Source organism: Parambassis ranga, chromosome 21 (assembly GCF_900634625.1).
Source record: "Parambassis ranga chromosome 21, fParRan2.1, whole genome shotgun sequence".
Taxonomy (NCBI): domain Eukaryota; kingdom Metazoa; phylum Chordata; class Actinopteri; family Ambassidae; genus Parambassis; species Parambassis ranga.
Genome location: NC_041041.1, coordinates 12,316,969 through 12,331,782, shown reverse-complemented (window position 1 = coordinate 12,331,782; position 14,814 = coordinate 12,316,969). Strand labels below are relative to the sequence as shown.

General features: G+C 41.9%; 1 protein-coding gene across 2 annotated transcripts; it reads left to right on the top strand.

The window, feature by feature from the left end:
* xirp2b (xin actin binding repeat containing 2b) lies at positions 1–14,329 on the top strand. 2 transcript variants are annotated; one of them, XM_028394431.1, is made up of 8 exons: positions 1–167; positions 1,828–1,990; positions 2,585–2,713; positions 3,362–3,451; positions 3,625–3,682; positions 3,787–3,875; positions 4,250–13,445; positions 14,212–14,329. In XM_028394431.1, the coding sequence occupies exons 2-8, from the start codon at positions 1,940–1,942 to the stop codon at positions 14,301–14,303; spliced, it is 9,705 nt and encodes a 3,234-aa protein (XP_028250232.1). In that variant the 5' UTR covers positions 1–167; positions 1,828–1,939; the 3' UTR covers positions 14,304–14,329. The 2 variants fall into 2 exon arrangements, with proteins under 2 accessions (XP_028250232.1, XP_028250233.1); XM_028394432.1 differs by lacking the exon at positions 1,828–1,990.
* The last annotated feature ends 485 nt before the right edge of the window (positions 14,330–14,814 follow it).

Sequence of the window (14,814 nt, the reverse complement as noted above, 5' to 3'; positions counted from 1 at the left end):
TGCCTGCTGGTTGGACAGAGGTGAACACATACTGGAGCTGGTCTCCAACACTGACTGGGATTTGCTTTTGACTTGGACAGACCCTGCAGGCCGGGGGCACAGTGGCCTTCGTGTGGGATTCTACTTGCTGAGCTTATATTTTTATAATTCACCATCCCTCTTCCCTGGTAGGTAATTAGGGGTGTTTTTGTCGTTGTGATAAAGGAAATTTCTAAAAAATGTGTGAAGGATTTGAGCTTTTTAAGTCGTTAAAATGTGAACGCATATATAGTAACACACCACCAAACCTTAATTTGATGTCTACATAGAGAAATCAGGATGGGTGGCAGTGAATTCTTTATTGCATTCTACAATTCATTAATGTTGCCCTCATGCTGAGGACACCTCCACAGGGGCAAAATATAAATCAAACTGTGACTAAAATGCTAAATTAACTCTGAAGTTTTAGCTCGAGGAGAGATTAGATTTTTACTCTTAACTAATTGTAGAAAAATAGCATTCTGTGCTGCTAAGTTATTTGTACCAAGCCCAGTCCCTTTAGGCATCGGTCTATTTTCCCAGTGAAATGAGGAATACTGAGGAATAAATGGAAATACAGGCACAACTATAAGGTGTTGAATAGAGGTTATCAGGATGCTTTTGGACAGGAGAGGCTTGACCTCCCAGCTTCCCTCTATATTTCACAGAGAAACATGACCCATCGTGGTTAAGTTTAAAATAGGTTTGATTTATTTTTGCAAGTATACATGGCGCCTAGATTACTTCACTTTCTTGTTATTTGAGCTGTCAGGCCCAACCTAACGTGTCATTAGATAGCCTGAGCCTGTTGACTGATATTTTCTCTTTAGCTGCAAATGTTTAGTTCCTACCACATTTATGAGCAGAGCTGAAGCTGAGATCGGAAGTGACTGAAGTAAACTGTTTTAAAGTGCATGTTCGTTCACACAAATATACCAAACGTTCCTCCAAGGCCGAAACAGCAGAGTAGTAATATCAAAACTAGCCAGCATGACTGAGTTTTCAATTAAGTAATAAACTCATTTATTGATTGTTTCTGTCCTTTTATGTTCTATACACACATGATTTTGCTTCAAGTGAAACCATTTCATCACTTGGCAGATCAATGTTTTCAGTAAGAGTAAATAGTGTGTAACATTACAACTGTCAAATTGGGGATTTCATACTTACATCAGCACAGTTTACATCCTAAATATCTGTGTGAACTCTAAATTTACAAACAAAAGGAAAAAAGAAATTTCCTTGTCTTTTTTAGGACAGAAAACATATTTTGGTTCTGGATAATGAAGTTATTAACATTAAATTAAATTTCTTCTTTAAAAAAATGATATACTACATGATCACTAAGACCCAACACATATATTTTGACTGAATTTTTGCTTTATGACAACACAATACCTTACACAATACTTTAGGGCTCAGTAATTTTTATGTGAGTCAGGATCCTTCTAAAATGTCGTCAGACTCTGCAGGTACATGGTTAACCTGAGGCAAAAAACTGAAACAAGGAGCAATACTTTCAGCAAAACAATCAAACTGATGAGACTGGTGCTTCTGTGTGCGTGAAGTTATACCCTGTTAGACTAAAATTAGAGTAGGAATGCGATGTGTTACACTTATTGTTACAAACACAAAGAAACCAGAGTTAATAAACAGCAGAAATAGAACATTATAGAAATAGAACAACACACTCTAGTGCTAAAAACTGACAGCACAAAGGGTTCTGATACCCATCAGAGTGCTTTGACTGCACGTATACACCATCAGATGACATCTAATAAAACATGTTGGTGGCTTCTTGTGCCTTAGCTGCTGGCAGCGCAGGTTTATCCAGGGCAGGACTTCCTGAAAGATTTAAACCAGAGGAATCAGGATTCACTCTGTGGACTCAGAGGTCATCCCACCGGCCAACTGCGAGGCTATGTACCAGGCAGCTGTTTCCAAGCGAGCAGACAACACCATCCCCAGCGGGGTATTTTAGCTTCTGCATGAACATGTACAGCATGTAGCAACACTGCAGTCACTGACAGGGCTGCCTGTACTGAGAAGAACACATGTGTAATTATAAAAAAACTTTGTATGGTCAGTTATTTTGGCTTGTAATGCAATGTGCAGTCCATACAGTAGCTGCACTACATTGAGGTGGTATTGTTACCATTATTGTTGGTGTTGTCATGCAGTATTAGTGGAGGTGGTGACAGTTTTGCATCTGGGAAAGGGGGTCAACTCTGCTGCATACATGTATAAATAGAAGGGAAACATGAGACCACGCCCTGACAGGGCTGACTGTAAAGAAAGAAGCAGAACTCTGACATGATTGTTTGCTGTACTCGGCAAAGGCTCTTACAAAGTCTTTTGAATGTTTGAAACTATTATGCAAACAGAATAGAGTGTATGTGTCTGTGCACGTCTACAGAAAGAAAAAAACAAAGATGCATTAACTGCTCCATCAACTGAGTGCAGCCTGCACTGCATGCTTGCCAGACAGAATAGCCCTATTAAGCAGCCGTTTGATTTCAGGTCATGTAGAAGTGGAGGCAGCTAACGATATTTCCTGCTTCATTAGGTCATGGAAGAGTCGGAGGTCTGTTCCCTGCCTGGGGGACTCGCAAGTGTCAGGAAACAATTTGAGACCCAGGAAACTGCAACATCACACAGTGTAACCCAGTTTCATTTTCATCACAGAACGGTGCAGGTATAGAATATATATATATATATATAACATGTGGAGCACAGTTTCATCAGGCAGGAACAAAGTGCATGAAAGAGATGACTGTGCTCAAACCATGGTGATGTCTTCTTCTGACCTGAGCTGGTTCATGTGGCAGCCTTTCATTTGGCTCTCCATTTGCATCAATGCATGTGAGGCTTTGTAAGTAAAACTACATAATTTCAGCTGCCTGTTAACAATGAGAGCCTTGTTGCACCACTACCAAAGTGTGTGGGTTTAAGTAACAGACATTACTTCACATTTCTAACAGCTTCCATGAAAACCTCCTGGGCCTTTTCCACTTATACTTTAGTGTCTTTTGGTAGATAAAATCTTAACAGAGCAATGGAAACAAATTTCTAAACAGCTTGGCACATTCTTTGTCATCATGCCTCCATCTGCGATTAGTCATTTCAAACCGCAGTGAGCAATCTGCTGCAGCATCTTCTCTGCATGGTTTTCGGTTTTGTACTATCAAGCTTTGGCTGGCGGAGTAAATTAGACTGGAGTAAAGCCACATCTGTGGCCATGACGAGGGGCCAGGACGATATGGTGAAATGTCCCGAGAGAGATGTTTGTGTGGCACGTGCACGTTTTCACCATGTTTGACAACCTCCACTTTCATCTTTACAGGAAATGTCAAATTCAGAGGTGACTGTGTCAAGCAGCAGCAAGCAGGTCACCCCAGGAAGTCAGCAGCTAGATTTCAACCAGGAAACAATGGTACAGAACATTTTCTTTCAGTATCTAATAAAGACTTGCTAATGACCTAAAAGTGTTAATTGCCTGAGTTAAAGCAGTAGTTAATTAAAATAAGTCTGACTGGTGTAATCAATGTTGGGCTAAGATTAAGAATAAATGTAGCATATCACTCACTTTATACCTCTTTAAAACAGGTGTCATACACCAACAACAACCTCTCATCCAGTTATGAAAACCATCAAAATGAATCAGGTAGGATGTTTAGGCTTTTTTTTATTCCAGCATGTCTGTATGGACTTTCCCTGCTGTACTGATTTAAGCTGTGCCTTTTTTGTTTTTGTTGTGCCTACTTTTAGATGAAGAGTTTCCCAAGTACACTACAAAAGAGCTGAGGGATCACTTTGAAAGAACAATAGAAGAGGCTGCACCACAAAAACCAGTTAAGGTAATAATATCTCTACGCCAATGGAATGAAAGTATATAATATGAAAGATTAATTATCTTCTGGCTGTAATTTGTAATCCTTATTATAGTGCTTAAAGATGTCCTTAAAGTTTCCATCAAGTTTGTTTGCATAACCAATAAACATGGATATACAATGCATAAGAGTAAGTAGAATGCAATTACTGAGTGTAAGTTTTTGGTCAAGTAATGCTACCACTTTAAAGAGTGATGATCTTAACCCTGAACTGATTTATTTGTTTGTTTTGGGGGAAAGCACACAATAAATACAATTTGTCGACAAAATTCCATTAACCTTGGATAATGTGATGGATCTACAGTTATTTACCCACATGTGTCATTTTTCTCCTTACAAAGATCGGGCGTGACATCAATCGATCAAAGTGGTCCTCAAATGTGACTCAAAACAGCACAGTGAGTAGTGAGGTGTATGAAGCATCTGCTACTGAAGCGACACAAAGCAACACGGTTACATTGATGGATTATGAGGACTTTCCACCCCCACCAGCTGAGGATTCTGAATATCTTCCTCCCCCGCCTCCGGACTTACTACAAATACCATCAGACAGTGAAAATATTCCAGCATGCCATTACTCACAAGAGCCTCCAGAACCAGCAAACCCATCCAAAACCCTGCTGAACAGAGAGGCTTACATCAAGCAGAGGGGCATGAACGAGCTGAAACGTCTTTACAGGCACATTCACCCTGAAGTTCGTAAGAACATTGAGAAAGAGTTCCAGGCTGATTATAATGAAACTGAGAATAACCAGGTAGAAAGCCAGGAGTACATGTATGAGGATGATGGTGGCAGTCCCGATGATATCAATGACGACGAATATGTGGAATGGGAAGAGATCCTCCCCGGAGATGTGCAGTCAATGCGGTGGATGTTTGAAAATAAACCCTTAGATACCATCAAAGATGAAACTCCAGATGAAGATGAGGACAACAAAAAAATAACTCAGCAGGAAATCATTCTGGGAAAGGATGTGAAACGTACAGCATGGATGTTTGAGACCAAGCCGATGGATAAGCTGGGTTCACAGAACATCAACTCAACAGAATATAAAAACAAATTCAACAAATTTGATAAAGGAGATGTCCGTGCTGCAGCGTGGCTGTTTGAAACCCAAAGCATGGATACTCTAAACAAAATGCACAAGGAGGAGGATTTAACCAAAGAGATTGTGTTTACAGAAGAGGATGGAAATGCTACCATTTACATGATCGACAGTAAGTTTATGGGAAGTCTTGGGCACACTGAGACCATTGACGAGAGCCACCTGCTGACTCTGCGGTCAGTGCTGGAAGAAATTAATGGAGAGGTGAAAACTGTGACAAGCACTTTTGATACTCAGTTTAAATGTATCATCATGGGACAGTCGAGCCAGATGCTGGAGATAAAATCTGTCCGCAAGATTGAAACTGAACTGGAGAACTCTATTGCTTCCCGTTGGCTTTTTGATACCCAACCTTTTGACATGACAAACAGAGAACCCACATCTTTGAAACTTGTGTGCAGCCTTTCAATGGAGGACAGCAATAAAGGAGACTGGGGCAGGTGGCTGTTTGAGATAAAGACGTTAAATTCTGTCAGCGAGTGGGAAAGTTCTCAAATGGAGAAGAAAGAGATCCTCGGAGCTGATGTCCGCAAACACTGCTTAGTGTTTGAAACACAGCCAATGGATTCTCTGAAGGATGACGCCAATGCCAAATCTCAATCTATTGAAGAGATTATTGGAGGCAATGTAAGATCTGCAAGGCACTTTTTTGAAAGCAGCCCTCAAGCAGCCAGGAAGAACTGCCCTGAGGTTGGAAAGCTTAAAAAGGCCCCAGTGAGTGAAGAAGTGAAAGGCGACGTGAGACACCAGAAGTGGCGCTTTGAGAGTCAACCTCTAGAGCACATCAGAGAGGAGAAGAAAGAGCTCACTCGTACCGTGAATGTTGAGGACGACCTCACACAGGAGGACGGCACAAGCTGCAGGGCGGATGTTCGCAAGAACTGCTGGGTTTTTGAGACACAGCCAATGGATACTTTAAAGGACGATTCAAATGCTCGTCCTTTGACAAAAGAAGAAATTATTGCAGGTAATGTGAGATCAGCAAGGAATTATTTTGAAACAGTTCCAACCGAGGAATTAAAAGAGTTGGCAGAGGTGGGCATACTGAAAAAAACAGCAACACTTGAAGAGGAAAAGGGTGATGTCAGACATCAGAAATGGCGATTTGAAAGCCAACCTCTGGAACATATTAGAGAGGAAAAGAAAGAAGTCATCCGCACAATTGACCAGGAAGAGATTGATAAAGTGGACGTTTCAAATTACAAGCACATCTTTGAGAGCACACACTTAACCACGAAGGATGAGTCTCAGAGGATTCTCGTAGAAGGCGTAACATCTGGCACTGTGATGTCAAATAAAAGCCTGTTTGAGTCTACTCCACTGTATGCTATGCAGGACAGCTCTGGTCACTTCCATGAGGTGAAAACAGTGCGGCGTGAGGAGGTTGTGAAAGGTGATGTAACAACCTGCAAATGGATGTTTGAAACAAAACCAATTGATCAGTTTGATGAAAGCATTAATAGGTACCAAATCATTAAAGGCATATCCAAACAAGAAACTGAGTCTGGGGATGTCAAAACTGCCAAGTGGTTGTTTGAAACTCAGCCTCTCGATGCTATTAAGTACTTCAGCAACATCGAAGATGAAGAGGTCATGGGGACAAATAAAAACGTTGATGTTGTAAAGGGTGATGTGAAAACCTGCAAGTGGCTATTTGAGACAAAGCCAATGGACATCCTGTATGAGAGAGTCGAGGTAAAAGCTGAAAATGAATCCGAAGAAATGCGAAGGGGAGATGTCAAAACCTGCACATGGCTCTTTGAGACACAAGCACTTGATACCATCCATGATGAGACTGAGACAGTTTTGAAGGCGTCCACTGTAAAGCAAGAAGACATCAGAGGGAAAGATGTAAGAATGGCTTGTTTCCTCTTTGAATCTGAGAAACTAGAGAACCTCACTGGGGAGGAAACAGGCTCTTTTAAGCGCGTGACAGAGATTGACATTACGTCTGGAGATGTGTCCAGGATGAAGTATATTTTTGAAAACCAAACATCTGATATAATGACATCTACATCTGAGGAATTAATGCAAAGACTCAAGAGAACTCAGACTGAGGACATACAAAGAGGAAATGTTGTGAACTGCAAATGGCTCTTTGAGAACCAATCAATAGATACCATCCATGATAGCCAGGAGGAATCTATGAGCAGCCGCACAGTGAATGACGTACAAGGAGGAAATGTAGACAAGGGTCGTTTCATTTTTGAGACCTTCTCCTTAGATAAAATCCAGGAGACTTCCTCTGAGACAGACACAGAGATGATGAAAATGCAAAAAATTGTGTGTGATGAAGATGAGAAAGGCGATGTCAGAAACTACACCATGATGTTTGAAACTCAGCCTCTCTATGCCATTCAAGACAAAGAAGGCCATTATCATGAGGTCACCACTGTCACAAGTGAGGAAGTCACACGTGGAGATGTTGTTGGAACCCGCTGGCTGTTTGAAACCAAACCCCTCGATGCCATCAAGGACACTGATGAGGTTTACATAATCAGCTCTGTCACACAACAGGATGTGCAAAAAGGAGACGTCACATCTGCTAGGTGGAAATTCGAGACACGACCTCTAGATAGGATTGAAGAAGAAAAGAAGCCTTTCATAAAAACAGTGGACGACATTCAAGGGGGCAACGTTAGGATGAATAAACATCGATTTGAGACTGACATCTTGTCTGAGGGATCTGTTAGAACTGTTAATGTGAGTGAAATACAAAAAGGTGATGTCAGGACTGCAAAGTGGAGATTTGAAACCCAGTCCATTGACAAAATAAGAAGCATGAGCTCTGAAAATCTGATTGAAACTGTTAAAAAGGAGGAGGTTGCAAAGGGAGATGTTAAACATTCAGTCTGGCTTTTTGAGAAAAATCCTCTGGACCACATTAAAGAGACAGATGAGGACGAGGACACAACAGTTACTCAGGAGGAGATTCCCAAAGCGGATGTAAAGACAACAACGTGGCTCTTTGAAACTACACCGTTCGACGACTTTAATGAGACAAAAATGGAAAAGACTGAAATAATGGGCAAGAGCGTCAAGGGAACTCTTCAGGAACTTTATAGTCAGAAAATGGTAAAGTCAAAGGGGATACTCATTGAAGCTGATGAAATCGGCGACGTTAGAATGGCAAAATATCAGCTAATGCATAAGCACGCTCCGGAGATTCAACGAGAAGAGGTCATCAGGGGAGATCTGCAGACAATTATGATGAACCTGCTGAACCGACATGAAAGAAAGGAGCAGCAGATCGTCATAGACTCAGAGGAGAAGGGTAATATCAGTTCAACGGTACAGCAATTATTCAGCCAAGAGCAAGCCAGCGTTGAAAAGGAAGAAATATTGTGTGGTGACATTCATGAAGCAATAAACAACCTTTTCAAAGAGCACGGATCAGCAAAACATGGTATACTCATCCAGGAGGATGAAAAAGGAGATGTGCAGATGACAATATATTCCCTTCTAAACAAACATGAGAATGTTAATGTCGAAAAAGAAGACATTGTGAAAGGGGATATAAAGAGTGCTCTTGAAAGATTGTCCAGCTCAGACAGGCCAGATCAGGCAGCAAAGATAACGGTAGATGACTGTGAAAAAGGAAACGTCAACTTTTTCTCCACATGCATTGAATCCGGAGCTCTTGACTATCTTAAAGACCTTCATTCAGGACCTGATGATGCTCCACCTGAAAAAACACAAAAAGAGAAAATTGTCGGAGGAGACATCAGGGGAACAAAACTCATACTTGGCAGTAATCAAACCCAAATTGAGCGTACAGTGGAGGATGTTATACCTGGCGATGTTCACAACACAGTGAAAATTTTCATGTCTGAGCCAAACCCCTCTCTGGAAAGGCTCCAAAAGGAGGAGATAGTCAAAGGGGATCTAAGAGCTGCTTTGAATTCATTGTCAGAGTCAGTGAATCAGACAGTTGCTGTGGAGAGGGAGGAAGTGGTGAAGGGCAACATACCAAAAGCTCTGCGGTGTTTGGAAAAGGCTCAGAGGCGCTACAAGGAGGTGGAGAAGCCAGACATCGTACCAGGAAATATCAGAGGAGCTTTAAGATCTCTCGAAAAATCAGCAACATCCAGAGTTGAAGCTGTGGTCGAGAATTTGGTTCCTGGAGATGTGAAGGCCACACTAAAATCTCTAGAACTGGCAAAGCAGGCAGTGAGAGAAGTTGAAAAGGAAGAAATTGTGAGGGGTGATATTCACACAGCTTTGCAAAATCTACAAGATGCCTCCTGTGACAGGAAAAAGTGTCAACAGGAAATTGATGTTCAGGGAAACGTCAGAGGGACGATTCAACTACTAATGGAGCCTCCACCCTCACCAAAGACCCAAAGGAGCCTGAGTCATGAGGATGACATAAAGGGGGATGTGAAAATGTCAATTAAGTCATTATATGAGACACAGGAGCAAATGCAGCTGGAGAAAGAAGAAGTGATAAAGGGCGATGTTAAAGGCACCATTAAATCGCTGCTGGAAACAGCACAGCGTGAAACTCCAAAAGTCAGGCAGGGAGCATACAGAAGAGTCAAAGTCAAGCAGAGCCCTCCAGTTAAAAACCTAAATACTGACGCGCAGAGAAACATAGAGAAGATAAAAACAGCAAATGTAGCTGAAACGTCAAAAGAAAATCACTCCATCTCTCATGAAACCGTAAAAACAACATCAGAGCAGTCTGTTCAGCAATCAACAACATTGGTGGAACACAAAACTATCATCCAAAACCACGGCATCAAAACAGTGAAGACAGAGTTTCGTAATCTGAAATCCAACCCAAAAGGGATGATAAAACTTGGAAAAACCAAAGTGAAAACTGATGTTTATGTCTTAAAATCACAAACACCAGAGCCAGATCTGCCTCTCCCACCTCCACCTCCACCAGTGATCGACGCTGACCTTCCTCCGCCTCCTCCTCCCTCAGTTGATACTGACATTGATCACCTTCCTCCTCCACCGCCGCCTCTCACAAGTGAGCAGGACTTCCTCCCACCTCCTCCATCTCCACAAGAACTAGAGAGCATGCCAGCACATACTTCACCAGCAAAAGCAAAAAAGATGACAGTCAAAAAAGTAAAAGGTCCTGCTGTACACCCAGTCCCCAAGCTGGAGCCTAAAGTAGAACTCATTCAAACAGAACAGGTGGAAGCAACGTCTGAGAAAGTGGTGGAAATTAACCAAACTCAGAAATTAATCAAAACTGTCATCCCTCCACCCCCTCAATCACCACAACCATTCAAGAAAGTTTACATTGCTCCTGTGAAATTCACTCCTCCACCCTCTCCTCCTCCTGGCATGAAAGGAAAATCTAGCAAATTTAATACACCATTAATAAAAGCAGAGGAAAAGTTCCGGAAGCTGAAGGAGGACAACACACCACCAACCACTCCATCTCCCACATTCATACATGAGTCAGTTACTGCTGCTCTTGAAATGCTCACCACAAAAGAGGCAGATCAGACATGCAACAACACGTCAGAAATCAGTCAGGAGAGGGGCGACAAGTCAGCAGTGAGTGTCCATCCAGATTCTCTCTCATGTGATGTATCTAAGGAGGTTGTCATCGCCCAGAGCAACACAAGTGCTCATCACCAGAAAATCCTCACAGATTCTACAGTTATATCTTCTGCAAAACAGCAAACTGTTTCTAGTGAGACTTCTAAGGTTGTCTCTGTTCAGAAGACATCATCCGTCTCAGCTGTTAGACAACAGATGCACACAACAACACAGAAAACAGTTTCTGTTTCCTCTAAACAGTCTGTTCAGTCTGCCACAACTGACCAAGTGCAGGCCTCAATCCCTGATGATGCTAAAACAGAAAACATAACTGCTGATTCAAAGAAAGGCTCTAACAATAATAAAACCAAAGGCTCTAACAAATCAGAGGATAAAAAAGATGTCCCTGCTCAGAAAGTGAAACCCGACACTGACGTAAAGCAGCTAACAATTGATCAACCTGTTCCCTCATTTAAAAATGTAAGGGAGTCCAAATCGCCCAATAACAAGAAAGCCCACCACTCTCCCACCAAAAGCCAAGAAAATGTTTCCAAACAGCAAACAGAAAAGACAACTGCTAATACAAATGGAAAAAAGGTGAAAAAGAACAATAAACAAGAGAGGCAGGCACAGATAAGGACATCCAGTGAGAGTGAGAAACAGAGTGTTTCACAAGATTTGAACGATGAGGTGAAGAAATCTGCAGTGATCAATGAACCTAAAGAAGTAAAGACAGAGTGTGAGCAGGGGATTAAGAAAGTTACTCCCTCTTCTCCTGCTGCTTCTGCACCTGCTGTTACTGTGAGCAACTCTGACAGCCAACCAGAAACTCCAACGCCTGCAAAGAAGAAAAAGAAATCCAAAAAGTCTAAAGGGGTTACACAGCCAGGTCAAGGTAAAGATATTTTCACAGAAGTTATTGAAAGCCAGAAAGCAGTGTCTGCAAAAACTCAGCAAACTCAGGAAACAACAGCAGTCACCCAAATTCACCAAAGTATAAAAGAAGAGCACATTAAAGTCCAGAGAGAAGTCATTAGCACAGAAAGCAAAGACGATCAGAATTCTCAGCAACAAAAAGCAGTTCAAAAGCATGTGAAGGGATCTCAAAAGAGAGGAGCGACAGTTACTCAGCAGAGTGCAGAGGAATCACAAGTAGAGAGAAGGGATGTCCCAATTATAGTGACAGGCGAGTCAGAGCAAAATGAACTCATAAAGTCCACAACAGGGAGAGGAGACACATCTCAGAAGAAAGAGGTCCAAGTGTTGACCTCTCACATCACAGAGGTACAAAGAGTTTCAGAAAAAACAGATTTGAAATCTGATGAAACATCAGAGAAACATGAATGTGAGACTGTTTCTGAGAAAGCGGTATCTAGTGCAGCAACGCCAAGAATATCCAAGATCAGCATTGGCTCTGCCAAAATTGAGACTCAAAAGAAAAGGACCTCGCAAGAAAGACAGACAGAGGAGGTGAGGTCCATCGACCTCCAAGCTCCTTCACCCTCACTCAGAATGCGTTCTCCCTCACCAACATTTATCACTATTGAATCCACACGGAGGACCAGCTCCCCCCAGAGAGTTACTCCATCACCCACCCTGCTGCACAGGCCACCAACACCTCCTACACCACCTCCACGCAGGTGTGACACCCCAACATCACACCTCACAAGAATCACACCTTCTCCAACTTTTGACAGGGCAGAAAATTTGGCTCGACTCAAAGACACGATGGCCAAGCTCTCACGTGGCGTCACCCCACCGCCACTTCTTCCCCATCAAATCCCAGAAAAGAAAGCAGAGATTGTGGAATCGCCTGCATCATTCCTTCGGCAAATTAAAGTTGAATCCCAGGTTTTGGAGGCATCAGGAACTGTGATTCTAGCAGAAAAGCCCCAAAAGTGCTCATCTGAAGAGGCTCAGCAGAGTGAAGATAATATTTCTCAGGTTTTTAATGCAAATGAGACACAAAACAAGGCAGAGCCCCCCATGCCTTTGGGTCAAAATGACCCAGATCTTGTCGATGCTTTAGATATGTCAGGGCTCTCATTGGCGTCTGTCAAAGAAAAGAGGGAGTTTTTTGAAGAGGCTCGAAAAGCTGAAATTAATAAGATCTATGTGCGAAAGGAGCCTATTGCTATCCCTGAACGCCTGGGCTCAGACACAGAGGAGTGTGAGGCAGAAAATCAGAACAAAGAAAAGGATGAGCTTCCCAGGGCGGACATGTCGAGTCTTGTAAACAAATTTGAATCACCAGAAGAAAAAATATATATCAGAAAGGAGCTTATCCCACTCGTGGAGCTTCTTCACAATGACACTGAAAGCGCAGATAGTGACAAAGAAAAAGCAGACATCCTGGAACATCCTGAAACGCCAAGTTTTGACATCCAGGCTATTAAAAATGTTTTTGAACTAGGTGAGCAAAGTTCCTCAGTCAGAGAAGAGAAAAGGGATCAGGAGGAGCTTGTGTCAAGCCTGAGTGAAACAACGGCAGACACTTCAAAGCAGGAAAGTCCTCTAGAGACAAAGGCAGGCTCAAGGCAGAGCACACCCCTCCCCCTGCAGAAACAGGAGGCAGGAACTGTGCCAGCAGAACCATCAGGCTTCTCTGAAACCAAATCAATCACAGAACATTTCTCAAATGTTGATGAATTTGGTAACAAGGTCACTGGAACGAGGATGACTGTCACCGAGCAGTCTGCAAGCGCGTCAACCCAACAAGCTCCATTTTCCTATGCTGATGCAGTGAAAAAAAAAGCTGCAGCCGCGAGGCGAACAGAAACGTACGATGAAGATGCTACAGAAAAGTTGCTGCAGAATTTCCATAAAACATGGACAGAGAGTGAGACTGTTTTCAAGAGTCTCGGCTACACCGTTTCTGAGGAGACGACATCTCAAGTTGTTTCACATCAGACGAAGATCGTGTCATCTGGTAAAAACTGAATGGCATGAAACGGCACAAAGTGACAGCATGGAGTATGAACAAAACAAAAACATGTCCCTTATAACCTTCGAAACTAAACATGTTTGACATGTGCATGGCGCACAGTTCCAATGACACAACAGCTGCAGTTTCCTGAATAGTTGAAAACTGGGATCATCCACTGGCTGGTAGCATGCTAAACCTGCTAACTAATGCTAAATGCAAATGAAAGCTGAGACTGATATTCTAGAGGTGTGTGGTCATAAATCAAAGTCCTGGACCAAAATCCATTGTGTTAACATTGCCTTACAATGTCCAGCCAATGTTAGTAACTTTGCTGGTGTGTCCCTCTTCAAACATCTGTCATAACATCTTAACATAACATCCTAACTGTTACAATAGCCAAAATACAATCAGCCTATAATATACCTTTTCAAATGGACGTATATGGTATATATAATGTCAGACGTGGTTTATTTTTAGATTTACACTGCAGGTACACTAAAGTACAATTTAATAATGCATGAATATCTTGCATGACTGAATGAAAGAAAACCTTAATAAAATAAATAATTTGCTCTCATGACCAGTGTGATTTATTAAATTAAAGAAGTCACACACACCCTTCTAAAAGCAGCTCTGTATTGATTAGATTGAGCATAATAAACAGTTGAGCAATATGGACGCTGTTTGTTTTGATGTGAGGCAGCTCAAAAATCTATTTACATAAGACAAATGACTAAAAAAAAATGCACATTTTGTCTCTGTGAAACAGGTTCGGGTTCCGAAGTCAGAGCTCTGCACAGTGTGTCGGAGAAGAGCTTATCCGATGGATGCTCTGATAGTGGACAAAAAAAAGTACCATAAATCCTGCTTTCGCTGTGAGCACTGCAGAAATAAATTAAGGTAAACACCTCTTCATATAAATGTTCAGGTGCTGAATGTTGCAATACACATTCATACAACAGGTACAATACAGGTTTCAGATTGAAAATGTGCGTGGAAAAAAAACGATCTTTTTTTTCCCAGATGTTGAGAGATGTGTGTTTGTTCTTCATATCTGTGAATGGATTTGCGCCTTATTGAAGCCATCAATGTTTTTTTTTTTCATAGTAAAATGACCTCACAATGGCATTCTTCTTTCTTCCCAGCTTAGGAAATTATGTCTCTCTCCATGGACATTTCTACTGTCTACATCATTATAAGCAACTCCTTAAGTCCAAAGGGAACCACGATAATGGACTTGGGCAGAAACCTCCCACAGGAAGTGGTGGACCTGTCCCCTCAGATGATAAACTTGAATGGAGATATTCCATGAGCAGTTCAAATTCAGTAGAAAAAACACACACTGGTGAGAATGATCCGAGCAAGTCACAAA